Genomic DNA, 23279 nt, shown 5'->3' with positions numbered 1-23279 from the left:
CCCCAAAGAACCCTTCCACTGGTCCCCAGAGGCCGATAACGCCTTCTCCACCCTGAAGACCCGCTTCGCCACCGGGCCACTCCTGAGATACCCCAACCCCCAGCTTCCCTTTACGGTGGAAGCTGATGCCTCCAACGTGGCCCTAGGAGCAGTGCTGTCCCAGCGCGAGGAGCCATCCCAGCCACTCCAGCCCTGCTCCTATTACTCGCGCCAGCTCACTGCTGCAGAGAGGAACTATACCATCTGGGAGAGGGAGTTGCTCCCGATCAAAGCGGCTTTTGAGGTTTGGAGACATTACCTTGAAGGGGCTCGCCACCCTGTCCAAGTGCTCACCGACCACCGGAACTTGGAGCATCTCCAGACCACCCGCCATCTCAACCAGTGCCAGATCCGGTGGTCCCTATTCTTCTCCCGCTTCAACTTCAGGATCACCTACATCCCCCATACCCAGAACCGGAAAGCCGATGCGCTCTCGCGGAAACCGGAATATGCCCCTGCTTCAACTGAGACCGCGCCTGCTGCTCCCATCCTGCCACCCTCAGTGTTTGCAGCCACCTCCACTTCACCAGCACTTGTGGAGGACATTCGTGCTAGCCAGGCCAATGATCCCTGGGTCCAGCAACACCTCCAGGCACTCCAAGATGGCTCAACAGGCGAGTTCACGACTCGAGGCGGCCTCTTGCTACACCGCGAATGCCTCTATGTGCCGCCCGGGCCCTTGCGGGCAGAAGTGCTACGCCTGACCCATGACGCGTTACCCGCTGGGCATTTTGGACAGCATAAGACCACCCACTTGCTGACACGGGAATTCTGGTGGCCACGAGTTCGCTCCGATGTTGCCCGTTATGTCAATTCCTGTGACGTCTGCCGACGGGCCAAAGACATCCCAGCCAAACCCCCAGGATTGTTACAGCCCTTGCCCACACCCTCAGGACCCTGGGATACCATCTCAATGGACTTCATCACAGAACTTCCGCGATCCAAGGGTCAGACTTGTATCTTAGTGGTCGTCGACCTGTTTACAAAGATGACCCACTTCATTCCGTGCCCGAAACTTCCCACAGCTCAGGAGACGGCCCAGCTCTACCTGCAACACATCTTTCGTCTGCACGGACTCCCAGCCCACTTAATCTCAGACCGGGGCCCCCAGTTCTCCTCTCAGTTCTGGCAAGCCCTCCATTCCAGCCTGGGTACTCAAGTGCACCTGTCCTCGGCCTACCACCCACAGACGGATGGTCAGACGGAGCGCACCAATGCCACGCTAGAGCAATATCTCCGCTGTTACACCTGTCATCAGCAGGATGACTGGACCACCCTGTTGCCCCTAGCGGAGTTTGCGTACAACAACGCGGTCCATTCATCCACCCAAATGACCCCGTTTGCTGCAACCTATGGGTACCACCCTCGGTTCTTCCCAGCAATCCTGCCACCCATGAATGTCCCCGCCGTTGATGCCTACCTGCAAGAACTCCGTGCCAGCCAAGACTTGCTCCGAGAGCAGCTACAGCGGGCCAAGGAGGCATATAAACTGGCTGCGGACCGGAAGAGGCAAGAGGGCCCTCCAGTGCAGCCGGGGGATCATGTGTGGCTCTCAACTCGCTACCTGCGCCGGCCTGGTCGGTCTCACAAGCTGGATGCGTGGTTCATTGGACCCTACCCCGTCATGGAACAAGTAAACCCCGTCGCCTTCAGGCTCCAGTTGCCACCCCACCTACGCATTCACCCTGTGTTCCATCGCTCCCTCCTTGTCCCGGCTGCACCCCCTGACCCAGCTCGGCCTCCTTCCCCACCGCCACCACCACCGGTGCTGGTGGATGATGAAGAAGAATATGAGGTGCGCCACATCCTGGACTCCTGGTACCATCGTGGAGGCCTCCAGTACCTTGTGGACTGGGAGGGATACGGCCCGGAAGACCGGTCTTGGGAGCCCGTGGACAACCTTCATGCCCCGGACTTGGTGCAGCAATTCCACACCGACCAGCCCGACCTCCCAGGCCCTTCGACGGAGGGGGGCCCTGGGGGGGGATAGTGTCATGGGTGCTGGGGGCCCTGCAGAAGAAGCCGAGCCTGCAGAAGAAACTGTGCCCCTGCCACCTGCACCAGTGCCCCTGCCTCCTGCTGGAGAAGATCCAAGCCCCCCTGCCTCGCCCTCTCGGGTGGCTCGTGTGCGTGACCGCCTTCGTCAGGACCTCAGGGATTGGAGGAGGGCGGCACGCTCACGAGCAAGACGCTCCCCGAGCCCTGAGTTTTGAAAGGATTCTGGCCCTTCTAGGAGTGAGGGTGCTTGAATCTCAGCAGGATCCTGGCTGCCCTCTGAGTCAGCAATTAGCCCAAATGGGCAACAGACAGCAGAGGGCTATATAGCTGTGGGCGTTGAGAGAAGGCTTTGTGGAAGCAACTAGTCACTTACCTGACGTTCTAGCATCCACTTCGGCTTCTGACTTCGGCTTCTGGACCCCCTGACTCTGGCATTGACTTCTGGACCCCCTGACTTCGGCTTCTGAACCTCTGACCTACGATACGTGGACTGTGATTCGGTTTTGGCGCTTTGGACCCTCCTTGCTACCCAGCTACAGACCTTGGACTGCCCCTGGACTTTGCCTGGCCTGGCCCCAGCCCATGACACAACCCCTCCCAATTTAGTATCATTGGCAAATTTAATAAGCATTCCCTCTATTTCTTCATCCAAATCATTGATAAAGATGTTGAACAAAACAGGTCCCCGGACAGATCCTTGAAGCACTCCACTTGTCACTCCTCTCCAAGAGGATGAGGAACCATTCACAAGCACTCTTTGGGTGTGATCTGTCAATCAGTTACAGATCCACCTAATGGTAGCAGGATCCAAACCACATTTTACCAACTCGTCAACAAGGATAGTATGTGGAACCTTATCAAAAGCCTTACTTAAATCAAGATAAACGATGTCTACAGCATTCCCCTGATCCAGCAAGGTAGTCACTTTCTCAAAAAAAGATCAGGTTAGTCTGACATGACTTGTTCTTAAGAAAACCATGCTGGCTCTTAGTAATCACATCCATTCTTTCTAAATGTTCCAGGACCGACTGTTTGATGATTTGTTCTAAAATTTTCCAGGTATAGACGTCAAGCTGATGGGTCGGTAGTTACCCGTATCCTCTTTTTCCCCCTTCTTGAAGATGGGAACAACATTCGCCCGCCTCCAGTCTTTTGGCACCTCTCCTGTTCTCCAAGAATTCTCAAAAATAATAGCCAGAGGCTCAGAAATTACATCCACAAGCTCTTTTAGAATCCTTGGATGCAATTCATCTGCCCCTGGGGATTTAGTTTCATTTAAAGAAACTAGGTGTTTATGTACTCCCCTATGCTGATTCTAGGTTGGAACTTCATACCCTCCTTATATGTTCCGTTTTTGCCATGTTGAGCACTGTTTCCCTCAGAAGAGAAGACTGAGGAAAAGTAGGAATTGAGCAGTTCCGCCCTCTCTTCATTACCCGTTACAATTTCACTTGCTTGCCCTTGCAATGGGCCTATCATGTCCTTGCTCTTTTTCTTACTCTTACAGTTGTTTTTAGCATCTTTGGCCAGCCTAAGGTCATACTGAACTTTAGCTTTCCTAACTTTTTCTCTACAAGCACTGGTGATTTGTTTATATTCATCCTTGGTTATAAGGCCCTCCTTCCAATTCCTAAAGGAGTCTTTTTTTATTTCTCAAGTCTTTAGAGAGCTGTTCATGGAGCCAATGGCTTCATAGGAATCGTCTGTGATTGCGCTTTCAGTATTTCGCTTTAAGAAACTCCCACCCCTCCTGAACCCTCTTCCTCCTAAGCATTTCTGACCATGGGATTTTACCCAGCATAGTTCTAAGTTTATTGAAGTTTGCCTTTCTGAAGTCCAACCTATAAGTCTGACTACATATAGCTTTTCCTTTCCCTAAGACTGTAAATTCCAAAATCACATGGTCACTACTGCCCAGAGTGCCCACTATTTCCACTTCTTCTTCAATCCATTCTTCCTTGTTGGTGAGAATCAAATCCAAGATAGCAGTTCTTGGATTTTTCATATAAACTCTTATTTTGCAGAAATTAATCCTAATCAGGAATGCAACACATTCAATATTGTTACCATGCATTAGGTTACAATTTTGCAAACTGACCTATTGATGGTTCCCACTGAAACCCTACAATTCTTCAGGGTTTTAACGGGAACCATCAATGTGTCAGTATTGAATGTGTTCCTGTTTAGGAATAATTTCTGCATTTATTATAATGGTGATATCTCCAGGATAAGAGCTGATATAAAAACATAAGAGAAGTCACATTGGATTAGGTCAATGGCCCATCCAGTCCAACACTCTGTCACACAGCCAAAAAACCAGGTGCCATCAGGAGGTCCACCAATGGGACCAGGACACTAGAAGCTCTCCCACCAGCACCAAGAATACGTAGCATTACTGTGCCAGTCAGAGAGTTCCATCTATACCCTGTGGCTAATAGCCACCGATAGATCTCTGCTCCATATGTTTATCCAATCCCCTCTTGAAGCTGTCCATGCTTGTAGCCGCCACCACCTCCTGAGGCAGTGAATTCCCTGTGTTAATCACCCTTTGGATGAAGAAGTACTTCCTTCTATCCGTTCTAACCTGACTGCTCAGCAATTTCATTGAGTGTAAATATGAACATAAGAACATAAGAGAAGCCATGTTAGATCAGGCCAATGGCCCATCCAGTCCAACACTCTGTGTCACACAGCGGCCAAATATATATATATATATATATATATATATATATATATATATATATATATATATATATATATATATATATATATATATATACACACACACACACACACTGTGGCTAATAGCCACTGATGGACCTCTGCTCCATATTTTTATCTAACCCCTTCTTGAAGGTGGCTATGCTTGTGGACGCCACCACCTCCTGTGGCAGTGAATTCCACATGTTAATCACCCTTTGGGTGAAGAAGTACTTCCTTTTATCCGTTTTAACCTGTCTGCTCAGCAATTTCATCGAATGCCCACGAGTTCTTGTATTGTGAGAAAGGGAGAAAAGTACTTCTTTCTCTACTTTCTCCATCCCATGCATTATCTTGTAAACTTGTGTCCCGCCCAGCCCGGGCAGGGACTGCGCGGAGGAGACCCCCCGGCGCCTGCCAGCCGCTCCAAGCCCCCGGCATCGCCCCAAGAGCCCCCCCCACCTCTCCAAGCCCCTGTGGAGGCCCCACCCCTCACCTCGACTGACGGGGCGAAAGCAGCCACCCGAGCGGCGCCTCCCAGACGGCGAGCCCGGCTTCGAGTCCGTGAGGTCTGGCCGGGGCAAGACGCCGGAGAGCAAGAGGGAGAGCCATTCAGCTCGTCGCAGCACGAGACGCTCCCTTGCAGCACGCCGCTGAGGGCTGGGACGCCCGAGGCACGCTCAGTCAGCCCGGCCCCGACGCACCTCTCCTGGGCGTCTGGGGCTTTGAAGGGGGGAGGAGCCAGAGAGGGGCAGGTCCTGGGAGGGGGGAGGATGGGTCGGGAAGCATAAAAGGAGGGAGGGAGGAGGTCGCTGAGGAGAGCTGGCTGATGCGCAAAGAGGCTGCCTCGCGAGAGAGAGGGACAGGAGCCATAGCACAGCCAGGAGGGAACGGGGGCCTGCGGTGAAGTAACCCAGTGCCCACCCCCCTGTTTCTGAGACCTCCGGGGAACGCCCCAGAGTGCCCGGGTGGGGCAACGGCGACGCCGGGGGACCGGGAGGGGCACCAAAGACCTGACAACGTGGTGGAGGAGGCGGGCACTCTCCCGAGCCTAGGACGACCACGCCCCCATATTCCGGCCCCGCCCGGGTGGCACTCAAGCCGAGTGGCGACACCAACCATTGAGCCGGAGTCCAGCGAGTCGTCGACGGACGAGTCAAGTGAGGACTCCGTGATACACGTGGGGCGGACCGCCGTGGATTTGGCCCAGTTTGGGCAGTGGCTCGCAGACCACCAGGCGCAGCTCCTACGGGAGGTCACCCAGCAGCAGACGGCGGCCCAAGCCACCCTCGTGCGGGATCTTCACCAGGCGCTCCTCGCCCGCCCGGAGCCGGCGGGGCCAACACCATTCGGCGCCGGGAGGAGCCCCTGGCCCCCTCTAACGAAGCTGGGGGCGGAGGACGATGTCGAGGCATACCTGGAAGCGTTTGAGCGAGTGGCTGAGGCCGCTCATTGGCCCAGAGAGCAGTGGGCCTTTATTTTGGGACCCTACCTGACCGGGGAGGCCCAAGCTGCCATGAAGGCCCTGGAGCGGGCTCAGGCGGCGGACTATACAGCGCTCAAGGCAGCCATCCTGGACCGCCTGGAGATCACGCCTGAGGCCCACCGCCAGAAGCTGTGTTCCTGGCTGCCTACGGGGGAGACGCGACCACGCTCAGCAATAGCGACCCTCAAGGATGCCGCCACCCGGTGGCTCAACCCCACCACCAGCGACGGGCGGCGCATCGTGGAGCTGGTGGTAGTGGAGCAGCTGCTGCAGGTGCTGCCGCCGCGTACCCGCCATTGGGTGGCCTGCTGGAAGCCAACCCGTCTCAGCGAGGTCCAGGAGCTGTGGGAGAACTTTCAGGCCGCCGACCACCGCGGCCTGCCCTTCCGCGCAGAGGGCGGCAAGCCAGGGAAGGGCTTGCCCCCACCCGGCGGACGGGCCGCCCCAGGAGCGACACCCGGGAGGGCGCCCGGGGCCGGAGACCGGGGGGGGCCGGGCGCGGACGCCGCCGGCCCGTGCCACGCCGGGGTGGTGGAGGCCCGGAGCACGCCCGGCGCTACCCGGACTTGGTCTACGCCCCGGAGGCCGCGAGGGGGAGAAGGAGGGGCACCCGCCGCCGGAGGCCCGCCGTCCAGCAGGAGACATAGGGCCCTGCTTCACCTGTGGCCAGTGGGGCCATCTCAAACGCGAGTGCCCCCTGATGGAGTGCGACGTGAGCTGGGAAGAGTCCTGGCAGACGGCTGAGGTGGGGGCTCGCCCCCCCCCCCCCTGGACGATCCCGGTGTCCTTGGGAGGGCGGCAACTGCAGGCCATGGTCGACAACGGCAGCTCGCTGTCTATGATACGAGCCCACTTGGTGCCCGCCCCGCTGCCTGTCATCCGCACCGCCGCCATCCGGTGCGTCCATGGGCACATCGAAAGAAGCCCGGTGGTGTCCATCCCACTGAAATACTTAGGCCGCTACTGGAGCGTGCCGGTCGCCAAAGTAAGCAGCCTGCCCTACCCAATACTGCTCGGGCGGGACGCTCCGCGTTTTGGCGACGTAGTGGAAGCAGCCAACCCCGGCCGACCAGGCCAGCCTGCCGGGGCCGGTTATGATGACGCCGCCCCCGCTGGGGAGACAGAGGACAGCGACCCCGGGGAGGGCCCGTCCAACGCAGAACGTCCCGTGGCGGGTGGCCGAAAGGCGTGGCCGGCGGACCCGCAGTTCGTGGAGGCTCAGGCCGAAGACGAAGAATTGGAGGCGCTGCGGCGGCACGAAGCAGTCCGAGACGGGGTGGTTGTAGACGAGCGCCGGAGCCGGCGCCTCCCTCGAATCATCCGGGAAGAGGGCGTGTGGTTCAGAGAGGTAAAAGGGCGGCTGGGCCCCGGGAAGCAGCTGTTGGTCCCTCACAGGTACCGGCCCGAGGTCCTGAAGGGCGCCCACGACCACCAATGGGCGGGCCACCAGGGGGTGAAGAGTACTCTGACCCGGGTGCTAGCCAACTTCTTCTGGCCTTCCGTAGCCCGGGAGGTCCAGGCCTACTGTCGCTCCTGCGGTATCTGCCAACGCCTCGCGTCTAGGGCCGAGCCGCAAGCCCCCCTAGCCCCCTTGCCCATAGTGGGGGTCCCGTTCGAACGAGTGGCTATGGACTTTGTCGGGCCCCTACCCCGCACCCCTCGTGGGGCCCGCTACATCCTGGTCCTCATGGACTACGCCACCCGGTACCCGGAGGCTATCCCCCTGCCCACCATGAAGAGCGCGGGCGTGGCCAGGGCCTTGATGCACTATTTCGCACATGTGGGGTTGCCCCGGGAGATACTCACAGACCGAGGCACACCCTTCACGGCGAGCCTCATGCGGCAGGTGTGCCAGGCGCTGCACATCAAGCAGCTCTTCACCTCCGTCCACCACCCCCAGACTGACGGGCTGGTGGAGCAGATGAACCAGACCCTGAAGGCCATGCTGAGGAAGACAGCATATGACCACCCCACTGCCTGGGACCTCTATGTGGACCCGCTGGTCTTTGCCATCCGAGAGACGCCCCAGGCATCCCTGGGGTATTCCCCGTTCGAGCTGCTGTACGGGCGGCAACCCCGGGGCATCCTGGGCCTGCTCGGAGAGCGGTGGGTGCAAGGCAGAGCAGTGCCGGGAGAGGCCCCGGAGGAGTACGTCAGGCAGCTGCAGGGACGCCTAGAAGACGTGCGGCGGGAGGCCCGGGAGAACCTCGCACAGGCCCAGGAGGTCCAGAAGAGGCGTTATGACAAGGGCGCTAGGGCCCGCGGGTTCCAGGCGAGAGACGATGTCCTGGTCCACAGGGGAGCGATGGGCCAGAGCCAGGGGGACCCGTGGCGGGGACCCTTCCAAATCACCCGAGTCCTGGGTCCCCTGACGTACGAGGTCCAGTGCGGGCCTCGTGCTCGCCAAAGGAAGACCCTCCATGTGAACAGCCTAAAGGCCTGGGTGCGGCGGGAGGCGCAGCCGGAGCAGGGGCTCGTGGCCGAAGATCCGGGCGAGCTCCCGGACGGAACCCTGCCCTGGACGACCGCGGGGGGCGCCGGGGGAGGCCCGGTGTTGGACGCCGCTCTCACCCCCAGCCAGCGACAGGAGCTGCAGAAGGTCCTGGCCGAGTGCCCGACGGTATTCTCCGACCAGCCGGGCCTGACCACCCTGGTCAAGCACCGGGTAGTAACCCCTGCAGGCCAGGTGGCACGCGCCCGGTGGAGGCCCGTCCCACAGAAGCGCTGGGACGTGATCGCCTGGGAGGTAAGGGAGATGCTGCGCCTCGACGTCATCGAACCATCACAGAGTGAGTGGCGCAGCCCGGTGGTCCTGGTGCCAAAGCCCGACGGCAGCGTGCGCTTCTGTGTGGACTATCGGGAAGTGAACAAACTGGCCAAATTCGATGCCTACCCGATGCCGCGGGCCGATATCCTAATCGACCAGCTGGGGGAGGCCCGGTACCTCTCCGCCCTGGACCTCACCAAGGGCTATTGGCAGGTGCCCATGCACCCGGCCGACAGAGAAAAGACCGCTTTCGCCACCCCACAAGGCTTGTTCCAATTCAAGCGCATGCCCTTTGGCTTGAATGGGGCTGCGGCCACATTCCAGCGGCTGGTGGACAAGGCCCTAGCCCAATGCGAGGGTTTCGCTCGGGCCTATATCGACGACATCGTGGTGTGCAGTCCCACCTGGGAGGCCCACCTGCTCCACCTCCGCCAGGTACTCCACGCCCTGCAGGCCGCCGGGCTCCACGCTAACCCGCGGAAAAGCCGCCTCGGCTTCCAGGAGCTAAAATATCTAGGGTTCCTGGTAGGGAAAGGCCAACTCCGACCCCTGCCCGAGAAGGTCGTCACCCTGGAGCAGCAGCCCCGCCCGCGCACCAAGAAGCAGCTACGGCGCTTCTTGGGATTCGCGGGCTATTACAGCAAATTTATCCCCAACTTTGCGGCAGTGGCCACCCCGTTGACGGACTGCCTGCGGAAGGCGTGCCCGAACGTCCTCCAGTGGGGGCCAGCCCAAGACGCAGCGTTTGAGGCACTGCGTACGAGCCTCTCCCGAGACCCCGTGCTGAGAAACCCGGACTTCTCCCAGCCCTTTGTGTTGCACACAGATGCTTCGGGGACCGGTATCGGGGCAGCCCTGCTCCAGGGGGGCCCTGGGGACGAACGCCCGGTCCTATTCATCAGCCGCAAGCTCCTGCCCGCCGAGCGGGCGTACTCCACCGTAGAAAAGGAGGCCCTGGCGGTCAAGTGGGCCGTCGGGGCATTGAAATTCTACCTCACCAACAACCCTTTCCGGTTGGTGGTGGACCACGCCCCCCTGCTGTGGATGTCGAGGATGAAGGACTCCAATGACCGAGTCCTTCGCTGGTATATGTCTCTTCTCCCCTTTTCTTTCACAGTGCACCATCAAGCCGGGGCCCACCACCGCGTGGCCGACTACCTCTCCCGGGTCTTCGAGGAGGATGCGGAGAAGCAAGGGACACGGGGGGGGTGTGTGTGTGTCCCGCCCAGCCCGGGCAGGGACTGCGCGGAGGAGACCCCCCGGCGCCTGCCAGCCGCTCCAAGCCCCCGGCATCGCCCCAAGAGCCCCCCCCACCTCTCCAAGCCCCTGTGGAGGCCCCACCCCTCACCTCGACTGACGGGGCGAAAGCAGCCACCCGAGCGGCGCCTCCCAGACGGCGAGCCCGGCTTCGAGTCCGTGAGGTCTGGCCGGGGCAAGACGCCGGAGAGCAAGAGGGAGAGCCATTCAGCTCGTCGCAGCACGAGACGCTCCCTTGCAGCACGCCGCTGAGGGCTGGGACGCCCGAGGCACGCCCAGTCAGCCCGGCCCCGACGCACCTCTCCTGGGCGTCTGGGGCTTTGAAGGGGGGAGGAGCCAGAGAGGGGCAGGTCCTGGGAGGGGGGAGGACGGGTCGGGAAGCATAAAAGGAGGGAGGGAGGAGGTCGCTGAGGAGAGCTGGCTGATGCGCAAAGAGGCTGCCTTGCGAGAGAGAGGGACAGGAGCCATAGCACAGCCAGGAGGGAACGGGGGCCTGCGGTGAAGTAACCCAGTGCCCACCCCCCTGTTTCTGAGACCTCCGGGGAACGCCCCAGAGTGCCCGGGTGGGGCAACGGCGACGCCGGGGGACCGGGAGGGGCACCAAAGACCTGACACTTCTATCATGTCACCCCTCAGTCGACGTTTCTCCAAGCTAAAGAGCCCTAAGCGTTTCAACCTTTCTTCATAGGGAAGGTGTTCCAGCCCTTTAATCATTTTAGTTGCCCTTTTCTGAACTTTCTCCAATGCTATAATATCCTTTTTGAGGTGCGGCGACCAGAACTGCACACAGTACTCCAAATGAGACCGCACCATCGATTTATACAGAGGCATTATGATACTGGCTGATTTGTTTTCAATTCCCTTCCTAATAATTCCCAGCATGGCGTTGGCCTTTTTTATTGCAAACGCACACTGTCTTGACATTTTTAGTGAATTATCTACCATGACCCCAAGATCTCTCTCTTGGTCTGTCTCTGCCAGTTCACACCCCATCAACTTGTATTTGTAGCTGGGATTCTTGGCCCCAATGTGCATTACTTTGCACTTGGCCACATTGAACCGCATCTGCCACGTTGACGCCCACTCACCCAGCCTCAACAGATCCCTTTGGAGTTCCTCACAATCCTCTCTGGTTCTCACCACCCTGAACAATTTAGTGTCATCCGCAAATTTGGCCACTTCACTGCTCACTCCCAACTCTATGTGATATGAAATGTTAATTGTTTGTTATAATTTTATACAACTTAGATAAAGCAGACAGTGACATGAGATTGTATAGACCAGTTTCACTCATTAGCTATTTGTTGGAGCTGAAGTGGATCACTGAAGATGGATAATTATTGAAATTATTATTATACTCACTGCCATGCTTGCATCATTGCAGCTAATGCATGACTGAGACCTCTGAGAGGGAGGGAGGGAGGGAAGGGGAGGGAGCACACTCACATGCATTTCACAAAGGTGCTGAAGTTTTCCACTTGGGTCCCAAAAAGAAGGTATCCCAGCTGTGCGTAGGCAAAGAAGACAATGAAGAACATGATAGCGAAGCCCAGGATGTCCTTGGCACAGCGAGCCAGTGTGGAAGAGAGCTGGGTCATGGTTTTGTTAAAACTGATGTATTTGAATATCTAGGGGAGAAAAGACAGAAGCAAATTAAAGCCCACCTGATCACATATGAAACTGCCTTCTTCTGAGCCAGACCATGGACAGTGTTGTCCACTGTGATGGGCAGTGTCTCTCCAAGGTTTCCACTGGAGATTCTGGGGACTGAACCTTCAGCATGCCAGACAGACACTTTGTCATCGATCCATGGCTCCTGAACATACATGAAGCTGCTCTTATCTGTTATTTATCCTGATACATTTTTGGTCTATCAATGTCAGTACTGTCTACTCTGACTGGCAACAGCTCTTGAAGATCCTAAGCAGAGGTCTTGCATATCACCTGCAACATTCCAAACCCAGACCTTGGTGAAGGAGTTCTTCTCAGTGCCCCTTCAGTTTTCCATCAATATGGGGAATAAAGATCTGAGCCCTCTCACCCCAACAGTGGCCCAAACCACCTACAACAGGCAGAGCATAGTGGTGGTGGGGTTAAGGGATCCAGAAAGCTACCTTGATCCAGGCGAAGAATAAATTGACAGCATTCATGTTGTTGTACTGGGTCTGCCAGAAAGCCAGAAACTCAAAGTCGGCATAAATACTGGGATTCTTCAGTAGCTGCCCCATCAGCCTGTTGACTTCCATGGTGCGGAAGATGTGGAATCCAATGGCTACAATAGAAAGCTGAGGGAAAGGGTTGGGATTCAGTGGCAGTTCAGCAGAGAGGTTTCTGCTAAGGGTTTCCAGAGGCCTTATGGGGACAATGAAGATCCACCCTCTGTCACCCAGGCTCAGGCCTTGTCATCCCAATACAACTCTGCATGGTGATGAGCCCCCTCTCTCTGTTCCTTTACACCCAGCAGAATTGTGAGGGAAAACCCCTTACAGAACATCGTAATCACCAACTTGGTTGCCAGAGCACCTGGAGAAGTAGCTCACCCACATCTGGCCAGAGAGTGTGAGTGAACCTATGCAGGGGCGAAAGGGACTTATGCAGTACTAGCAGCCATAATGCTACGAAGGCACTTGAGACTGGTACAAGAGCGCCCACCAGGAGAACAGAGGGCTTTCCGCCATTCTGTATGACGTCCATCTCGGCCGTGGAGCGGAGGAGACTGCGCCGCCAGGAGCTATCCAGGCAAACGGTTTTGAAGCAGTGACCATGGAATCCATTGTGCAGGGCTAACACCACACGCAGCCATCTTCCTACCAGGCCAGACTCCATTCCAGCTAAGCGAACGGCTCATGTACTCGCTAGATGTCACCTGTGATTGTAGGCAATCGACCCACCCCACGACCATCTTCAGCCAGAGCCAAGTTCCTTTGTGTAAACCGAGTGTTACCTTAGATAACAATTTGGCCCTCTATTGTCACCCTCTTAGATAAGTGTGATAAACTCAAGCACATCTCCACCCAGTGATTTCCCCCATTCTTCTCTATGCTGTCCCCTTGGAGCACCCCCACCCTGGTCCATTTCAACCTGAAAGTTCACTTAGGTATCCAGGACCCAAGCCTATTCATTGGTCAGGAATGGGCACCCAATTAGGTGCCACCAATGAACTTTCTATTGGCTATCGCAGTAGTCCAGCTCTTATGGTCACTGCGAAGCCTCCCCTTTTTGGGAGGTCATCCATCAGCTGACAACCTTCCTCCTCCCTAGTACCTCCCATCCCCTAAGGACTCAAGATAGTCCTTATAACCTGTGGACTAGCTACCCACAGGTGTGCTTCTAGCAGTATCCCAATTCCACTGTCTAGATCCATCCCCGATTCTAAGGCCAAGTTTCGGGTCCCCTCTCCCACTTCCTCGCTCGTCGCCGTTGGAGCCTTCCTTGAAGAAGAAGAAGAAGAAGAAGAAGATATTGGATTTATATCCCGCCCTTCACTCTGAAGAGTCTCAGAGCGGCTCACAAACTCCTTTATCTTCCTCCCCCACAAGAGACACCCTGTGAGGTGGGTGGGGCTGAGAGGGCTCTCACAGCAGCTGCCCTTTCAAGGACAACCTCTGCCAGAGCTATGGCTGACCCAAGGCCATTCCAGCATGTGCAAGTGGAGGAGTGGGGAATCAAACCCGGTTCTCCCAGATAAGAGTCCGCACACTTAACCACTACGCCAAACTGGCTCTCGTTCGGTAAATATCACCCTGTTCATCTACCCATGTGTTTCCCTATCTCTCTCTCTATTTTTCTTAGGACTGTATGTATGATTTTATGAGTATTTTATCTTGTATGGAAGCCTATATTTTTCTGGAATAAATTTTAATTGTTTTACTTAATTAGAGTCCCTAATATTTTTAAGCATTAATTTCTGGACGTGGAATCCTGTATCCACAGGTAAAGGATCCTGATTAAGCCACGTGCCCACCTGACAGCTCCCCAGCCTCGTTTTGAGGGCATTTTGGCTCACAGAGTAAAGAATTTTACTTCGCCAATGGCGTTTTGCTTGCAACTTGTCAGTTCAAATTCTGCTTTTGCAAATGTAAGGAAGAAGAAGACTGCAGATTTATACCCCGCCCTTCTCTCTGAATCAGAGACTCAGAGCGGCTTACAATCTCATATCTTTCCCCCCCACAACAGACACTCTGTGAGGTGGGTGGGGCTGAGAGGGCTCCCACAGCAGCTGCATTTTCAAAGACAACTCCTGCGATGGGTATGGCTCACCCAAGGCCATTCTAGCAGGTGCAGATGGAGTGGGGAATCAAACCCGGTTCTCCCAGACAAGAGTCTGCACACTTAACCACTACACCAAACTGGCTCTCTCATTAGGAACCCAGGACAGCCCAGGCGAACCTGATCTCCTCAGACCTTAGAAGCCAAGGAGGGTCACAAGGGGTGACTGCAAGACTGCTGTGACTTGATGGCACTTTCACCAGTGGTGATCTTGCTGTGCCACTGAATTTCTTCACAGAAGACATGGGGGTCCTGGAGCTGGCAGTAGGGAAGCCCTGTGGAGCTGATATATTGAGCCTGTTGAGTAGCTCTTAAATTGTGGGAATACTCTGGTCCCAGGAACACATCTTGCAAAACATTCATATTAGGATCTGTATGAGGAGGAAGCATCGTGAAAGCATGGTTTCTGAATGGGGGGGGGGGGGCGGAATGGGCCAGTGGAAAAAGATCAACACCCTCTCCAGTTTTTCCTCTCAAACTTGCTGTCTCTTGAGGCTGCTTTTTATTTAAAAAGAAAACTGAGGGAGACTGGCTTGTGTAGTTTCCCTGCTGTAATTCTGGGAATTCTCCAGGTCCCACCTGGAAGATGGCAACGCTGGCACCTGCACTTGCATGAGGCCTCTGGTTTTCCCCACTATCACACTGTTCTGTCATGCAAAGTGAAGCGTAGCAAATGGTGCCTGCTTAGGGGATTAGGGGATTCCCCCCACCCTGACCAGGACCTGTCACTGGAAGAGAATGGGAAAGAAAAATAACACCTCCTCTATTTACAGGAAGTTCTGGCAATTCCTAGAGCTACCTGGAAATGAAAGTGGTCACTCTAGGAATCACCAGAAACTGTGGCAAGAGCTCCCAGTAAGCTAACAAGCTTATTTCTCTAATAATAAAAACAATTCTCCTCTGGGTTGCTGCCCTCCCTCTTACAAGCCTCCCACTGTCTGGCCTTTCCTGGATCCAAGCCCTTCTGCAGCGGGCTAAAGCTAAGAAGGAAGGTTTATTTTTTAAAAAGAGGTTGTTAATAGGTTGCCAGCCTCCAGGTGAGGCTTGGGGATCTCCTGGAATTACAACTGATCTCCAGATTACAGAGATCTGGGGAGAATGGCTGCTTTGAAGGGTGGACTCTGGGGCATTGTAGAGGCCCCTCACCAAACCCTGCCCGCTGCAGGTTCTACCCCCCCCCCCCCCCCCGCAAATATCCTGGAATTTCTCAGCCTACAACTGACAGCAGTCAGAGAGAGAGAGAGACTACAGCCCACTCCAGGCCTGCCTCCTAGCCTGGCACCAGGGCTGCCCCCAATTGGCTTTTCCTTGCATGTTCTTTTTCACACAAATTGGTAAATCTTTTACCTACGGGGCCACAGGACATTCTTACATTACCTTAATCCTTCCACTCCCCCTGTCCAGTTACAAGTACAACTTCCACACTACAGCTTCCTAGAACACTTTCAGAAATCCTGCAAAGGCCGACCAAGGTCATCCCCCCTTGCCCTTGTGGGCTGAATCTGGAGAGGGGGGCTTTTTGAAGACTCCCTAGTGTGCCTGTCTCTCTCACAGGCCTCCTGAGTGCTCCACCCTATGAGTCTGCCCCATAGGGAATAGGTTAACTAACCCACTAACTCACAGGTGTTTGCATGTTTGTTTCTTTGCAATCCACCTCCTTCCTCTCCCTCCCTCTTCTTCCTCTCTCCTACTACAAATGGCCAGAAATCTCATCTCACCAAGATGACCACTATATCCAAGATGTTCCAGATGCTGGTGAAGTACCGAAGCTTGTGAATGTGCAGTTCCAAAATTTCTTCTATGACGTAGTAGAAGATGAAGACGCAGAAGATGATTTCACAGGCCACAATGAAGAAGTCCCAAGTGCTGACATACCGGAGGAGCTTGACTGTTCGGATCTGCCACGAGGGGATGGCTCCACCAGTGGCCGGGAATTCAACCACCAACCTAAGCGGCAGCAGGGAAAAGGAGGTGTTGGGAAATGCTGACACTGCTGCGGGTTCCCTTCAGGCACATCTGAATAGGATGGCAATTGGCAAGGCTCCACTGACACAGAATGTGAGGAAATAGCAAAAAGAAAATGCTGGCTGGTGAGGCAGAAGAAAAAGTTGGAGAGAGGCAGGAGGGAAGAGGACAGGTATGACCACTGGGCAGCCAAATGACAAACAGGGTTACCAACCTCCAGGTGAGGCCTGGAGATATCCCCAGCCCCAAAGTTGGGAATAGGACTGCTCCCAGAATTACAACTGATCTCCAGACTACAGAGCTCAGTTCCCCTGGAGAAAATAGCTCCTCTGGAGGGTGCACTGAATGGCATTATGGTCACTCCACCCTCCCCAGGCTCCATCTCCAAATCTCCAGGGATTTAGAATCATAGAATTGGAAGGGATCTCCAGGGTCATCTCGTCCAACCCCCTGCACAATGCAGGAAACTTACAAATACCTCCCCCTAAATTCACAAGATCTTCATTGCTGTCAGATGGCCATCTAGCCTCTGTTGAAAAACCTTCAAGGAAGGAGAGCCCACCACCTCCCAAAGAGGAAGCCTGTTCCACTGAGGAATCTCTCTGTCAGGAAGTTCTTCCTAATGTTGAGTCGGAAACACTTTTGATTTAATTTCAACCCATTGGTTCTGGTCCTACCTTCTGGGGCCTGGAGTTGGTAACCCTCAAACCATGTGGTTTCATGAGACCAGGCCATTAGTGGTTGGGTGTCCTCCCTGAATAGGCTTCGGGGAGGGACTTCAGTGGGGCACGATGCCATAGAGTCCACTTTCCAAAGTGGCCATTTTCTCCAGAGGAACTGATTGATGTTGCCTGGAGATCAGTTGTAATAGTGGGAAATTTACAACCCCCAAGGGTTGCAACCAAATAAAACAAACCACTCTGTGAAAAATGCTATTACAAAATATAATTCATACAAGGAAAAGAGTGCATTTCAGCAACCTCATAATTTTACATACCACATATGCATATTTATGCACATATATACACCATTGTGCAAATAGTCCAAAACATCATAAATCCATCATGTTTTGGACTATTTGCACAATGGTGTATGTATGTGCATAAGTATGCACATGCGGTATGTAAAATTATGAGCGTTTTCGCACTGACCTTCAAGTGGCGCGACCACCCTCTTCACAGCAGAGGATCTGCGCGGATTTCGCACAAGAAGTGCCGGAGCACCCAAAAGAGCCGGCGACTTCCGTCGCAAAAGCCGCTCAAACGTTTTCCTGCTTCTTGGCGGTTTCCGTTTGAGCGGGTTTCGCGACGGAAGTCGCCGGCTCTTTTGGGTGCTCCAGCGCTTCTTGTGCGAAATCCGCGCAGATCCTCCGCTGTGAAGAGGGTGGTCGCGCCACTTGAAGGTCAGTGCGAAAACGCCCTATGAGTTGCTGAAATGCACTCTTTTCCTCATATGAATTATATTTTGTAATAGCACTTTTCTCAGAGTGGTTTGTTTTATTTGGTTGCAACTTCATTCCTCTGTGTAGCCTATTGTGTATTTTCACCACCTAGGAGTTGGCAACCCTACTGGCAGTCCAAGTAACCCTGGGACTAGGCCACAAAGGCAGGTGGTTTAAGCCTTCCTCACATGTCATTTTCCTGACCCAAAGCAAGCCCGCTTGCCTCACACCCTCTTCAGACAAACTTCCAGCTGCCTTTACTGGCAGCCATCTGTCTGCTCCGTGGGACCATTTGGAGTGAGAACAGAGTGCTGAGGGCAGGAGAGAAGGGTTAACAATGCTCCAAATCAGGGTGCTGCATGCTGCCTATCTAAAAAGTGCTGGGAGCTCATTCCAGCTCTCTCCCAATGCTGTAAATCATAAATTGACATCAGCATAAAACTGATGATGCCATATCTACACTGGCTTAAGGGGCTGGAAATGGGGGAAGGTGGGGTAAGCTGGAGGGAGAGTAGGGGAGTGCTTAGCTTACTCCTGGTCCTCTGGTCCCCCAGCATCTTGAAGCTAGGACAGGGAAAACACACATGGAAGTCAAAGAAGAGACACAAGTCTTTCCCCAGTTCTCATTTTCTTCACTTAGATGGTCCTGTTACTTGGGGGGAGAAGTGGGTTTCCCCCTCTGTTCTGCCAGTGTTTTGCTCCATCTAGTTGTCAGTTCGATATCGGATTGTTTTATGCCTGGCATAAAACACCGTAGTTTAAATCTGCAGGGAGATATATGCTGGGCACAAAGCAATGAGATATCTATTTGATCACTAGAGGGAGCAAAAGGTGTAGAACAGGGAAATACCCTGAATAGGAGAGTCAAGTGAGGAAGATGAGAATGCCGAAAACCTCCTTCTGCCTGGCCTGTGCCACTGTGGCCGAGCATGGGATCCCAGACCAGCCAGAGCAGGCTACCAGCAATGTGGAAATGCCGACTGCTGCCTGGGGCTGCATCAGCCCGGCCCAGGGGCAGTTGGCCACTTAACTTGCAGGGAATGTTTCTGGCGGGCTGCTGGTGGTGGCCATGCCCCAGCTACTCTGGGCCACTTGCCTCCATTGGTCACAGAAGCCTGCTCACTATTTGCCTCCTCCTGAACTGCTGCCATTTGGTTGGAAGGAGCAAACGGGGAGCCAATGTCCACTGTCGTTGCCATGAAGTTTAACAGCCCCTAAAGTGCTGGCTTGCGGGGGCTGCTCAGCTCAGCTTGTCCCAGGGCCACTTTCACTTCTCAGTCTACTCCTGCTCTGGCCCTAAGAACACACACAGGCAGGGATTTGGGCAATAGGAAGACATGATGGAGAAATGGCACCTCAGACAAAAAGGGAGCAGTTTGCATAAAGAGCCAACTGGCTAAGCTGCGGGCTGCAGCACAACAGACGGCTGCTTGTTTGCCCTGAATCCCTCCAGGAGCCCCCCCAGACCCCCCCCCCAGAAGGCACTGCTAAATCCCTTCAGCTGAGGATGGAACAACAGCACCTCACAGTCCCTTTGGCAACACACACCCTAAAACTGGGATGGCAAAACATCTCATACAGGTAGCCAAGGGAGGTGGGACCTCATTCCTTAAAGTTTGACTGCTGCAAATGTCTCCCATGAGCAGGCCCGTAGCCATGGGGGGGCATGCCCCTCCTTGAACCTTTATGGCCCCTCCATTCCCCGGCCCCCACTCTCTCTGCGTCGCTTTGGTGGCCCCCCCACTCCGCGGGCGCCTCCCCCTCCCTCCCACCCAACTCACCAGCCTGGCGAAAGAGTGAAGAGCAGGCTTCAGGGGCTCTTTCAAGGCCCCCCCACCGATCACGCGGTCGGTGGGGAAAGCAGGGGCCAGCAGTTCGTATGTCAGCTTTCCAGCAAGTTCTGTGCTGGCCGCCCTAGTGCTGAACTTGCTGAACGTGTTGGAAAGCCGGTGTAAGAACCTGGCTGGGATTAAAGAGAGGCTTCCCTGCGAGGCTTGAGATGGGGAGTTCAGAGGTTTCCTGCAGCTTCCCCCCACTCCCGCAACCTGGAAGGGTTCCCCCAAACTTACACCCATGCGCCCCTTTCATGAATGAAAGCCAGTTTCTCATCTCCCCCCACCCCTCTAACTAGCAGGGAAAGGGAGTGGCAGAAATGCCCGCTCTTCACTCTTTTGCTGCGTTGGTGAGTTGGAAGGGTGGGTGGGTGGGAGGGAGGGGAAGGTGCTGTGCGGAGGGGGCGGGGCCACCAGAGCGGTGCGGAGATCGGGGCCAGAGCGGGTGCTGCCAGAGGGGGGGCCCTCCATCCAAAAATTTTTTCCTGTGGACCCCCCCATCTGGAATTTTCTGGCTACAGGCCTGCCCATGAGCCCTGCCAGACATGAAGCTACCTTTTACCGAATGGGACCCTTGGTCCATCACAGTTAGTGTTGTCTTCTCTGGCAGCAGCTTTCCAGAGTCTCAGGCAGAGAAAGGTCTTTCCCATCATCTCTGACTTCATCCTTTACTGCTGAGCCACAGCTCTTTCCTCCCCTCAGCAAGATGTGGGTCCTGATGAGTACTGGTGTCAGAATCCTTCCTTCCTCCACAGCTACTAGTGCCATCTCCCCAAAAGGGGCCAAAAGGCTTTCCCCCCATGGCACCCCATATTCCAGAAAGCTCCCTGCTCTGCAGGGGAGGAAACCAAGCACTCTGCTATCTGACATTCACGCCCTCTTGTTGCTTTGAAGGACCAAACATTAAAGCTGGACAGGCCAGCCAGGAAGCCACCTGCCTGAGCACGCAGAAGAGATTGATGTTGGCGTTATAAACTGAGAAGTCAATAAAAATCACACGCGTTCCCCGATCCAGCCACAAGTTCTCTTTCAAGACTTGAAGAGCTGCAATGCTTTCCACCCGGGTCATCCTCAGGTCTTCGTAATACCCTCCTCCACTGTAACTCGTCAATCTGCCCCAGTGAGACGAACCGTCAAGCTCTTCCTCTGTTTGGTACTGCCACCTGCAGAAGCGCAGCAGGGAAAGGGAAAGAGAGAGAGAGAGATGAAGGGCAGGAAGTAAATTCTAGGTCCTGCATGTTATGGGTGCAGAGGGTGAACACCCTTTAAAAGATAGATTCAGCTCCATAGCTGTGTTGGTCTGAAGCAACAGAACAAAGTTTGAGTCCAGTGGCACCTTTGAGGGCAACAGACTTTTATTCTGGGCAGAAACATTTGTGTGCATGCACATTTCTTCACCTAGCTTACAGCCAGACTTCAACTTTGTTGGTCTTAAAGTGCCTCTGGACTAAGACTTTATCCTTTAAAAGGTTTTGGCACCGGACAAGAGAGAGAGAGAGAGAGAGTTTGGGCTGAAGACAGTCAAGTCATTTCCAGAGCTCCCTCCAGTATTCCAGACATGGTCTATTGAGGGCTTTGAGGCTAAATATCAGTTATCTTGAAATGATCCCATAAAGCAATTTGTAGAACTACCCTGTTTCCCTGAAAATAAGACCTACCCAAAAAATAAGCCCTAGCAGGATTTCTATGCATTTGTTAAATATAAGCCCTACCCCGATAATAAGACCTAGTGATGGGCATCGCAAAAAATTCAGGATGGAATTCCGGGCCTGGAGAGTTATGATGACAATGTCCCAGAAGATGACTTAACTGTATTTGAATAAATGTAGAGTGTTGTATCTTACTTAATAAAAAATAAGACATCCCCTGAAAAGAAGCCCTCGTGCGTCTTCTTGAGAAAAAACAAATTTATTTTCGGGGAAACACGATATTAGGAGAGCTTCTGAAATCTGGCTCAGCTGAAGTTTCCAAATAGCCTTCATGGGTTGAGGAAATATGTAATAGTGGCAACTGATTTAATGGGACTTGTTAATGCTGTAAAATACCACTCTGACTTGGATAGCCCAGCAAGCCTGATCTGGTCAGATCTTGGAAGCGAAGCAGGGCTGACCCAGGCAAGTACTTGGAAGGGATGCGGAAGCTGGCCTATTAAGCCCCCTCTCTGAAAAAACATCCAAGCCCCAGCAAGGGTCACCAGAGGTCAACATGACTTCCAGGCATGCAAGTGCATGCACACAGAGAGACAAAGACGAGAATCAATAATGTAAAATACCTCTGAGCATATGCGGAATGAATTCTCTCACAATTAGATAGAAGCGGCAGAAGGCTTCACTTCAGTGCTGTCAAAGTGCAAAGTCCCTGAGCCAGACAAGATGTTATGGTGGCCACAGATCCCGCCCATGGCTATCATGGTCATTTTAGAATTTGGGCATTATAAAAAAAATGCCACAAGGGCCCAATCCTGACTGGACCTATGGCACGAGGGGACCAGGTGATCTTGTCCTCCTGTGTGGCTTTCCCAGTACTGAAGCAGTCACCAGGAAGCTGTTCTGGCCCTTGGAAGGGATGGGGACCCATGTGGCGTTTTTGCAAATGGCCAAATTCTTCTCTGGCCACAGATTTGCTGTGGCTGATGGAATGTCTACTTTGGCCCTCTCTCCATCTCTCACAAGAAATGGATCCTGCTTCTTCATTCGGGATACTTATTAGTACTGAGAATATAAGAATTTGCTTTGGACTTTAAAAATGCCACATGGACAGCCACTGCTTTCGTATTTCTTATGGACGAATCCAGGGATGTCAAATATACCGCCTGAGGGCTAGAACTGGCCTGTCCAAGGCTCTTATCCAGCCTGCAAGTAACCGGTCATTACCTTTATTGCCTGATGACCAGGGCCAGCATGTCCGAGTAGGCTGGGTAGGCAGCTGTCTAGGCCGCCACCTGGCCACAGAGGCACTCGGAGGCTGCTCTCCCTTGCCTCAGAAGGCTACCATGGCAAGGGAGGGCAGGTTCCAAGTGCACATGCTGCCCCCCCCCTCAGTCATCCTGGGCCTGTGCTTCCATTAAAAGCACAGACCTGGGAAGGCTGAGTTGGGGTGAGGTGTTCACTCTCAGAGACTGCCCTTCATAGGGAATCTCGGAGTGCCTCCAAGAGTGCATGTGCCGCTTGCCCACAGCCCACACTCAGCTTTCTCAGGCAGACCCAAGAAGGCTGAGCAGGGGCTGCAAGTAAACTGTGCATGCACAGTGCGCTCTCAGAGGTGCCGCTTGTCCCACAGCCCCTGCTCAGCCTTCTTGGGCAGTGCTGCTCACCCACAGCCTGGAGCCCACCCAGCTGTCTCCTGCTGCACCACTACCACTGCGCCTGCCCTCCCCATGGGTGGAGCGGCAGGGCAGGCGGGGGTGGGGGCCGGCCTGGGGTGCCAGAGACCTTAGCACTGGTCTGCTGCTGACAGAGGCTGGAATCATAGATTTTTTAAAAATTCCAATGCAAAAACGTTTGTAGCTTCTTTCTGTTTCATATC

General features: G+C 54.4%; 1 protein-coding gene across 1 annotated transcript in view; it reads right to left on the bottom strand.

The window, feature by feature from the left end:
- PKD2L1 (polycystin 2 like 1, transient receptor potential cation channel) overlaps positions 1 to 23279 on the bottom strand; it is a 47460-nt gene that overhangs the window by 11052 nt on the left and 13129 nt on the right. Inside the window, exons 5-8 of the mRNA XM_060240954.1 lie at positions 20693 to 20917; positions 16235 to 16463; positions 12362 to 12532; positions 11694 to 11875 (exon numbers count right to left, since the gene is read on the bottom strand). Of these exons, the coding sequence (XP_060096937.1) occupies positions 11694 to 11875; positions 12362 to 12532; positions 16235 to 16463; positions 20693 to 20917 (807 nt within the window). The remainder of the gene's footprint in view (positions 1 to 11693; positions 11876 to 12361; positions 12533 to 16234; positions 16464 to 20692; positions 20918 to 23279) is intronic.

Source organism: Heteronotia binoei, chromosome 6, assembly GCF_032191835.1.
Source record: "Heteronotia binoei isolate CCM8104 ecotype False Entrance Well chromosome 6, APGP_CSIRO_Hbin_v1, whole genome shotgun sequence".
Lineage (NCBI taxonomy): Eukaryota > Metazoa > Chordata > Lepidosauria > Squamata > Gekkonidae > Heteronotia > Heteronotia binoei.
This window is presented reverse-complemented; position numbering and strand designations above follow the sequence as displayed.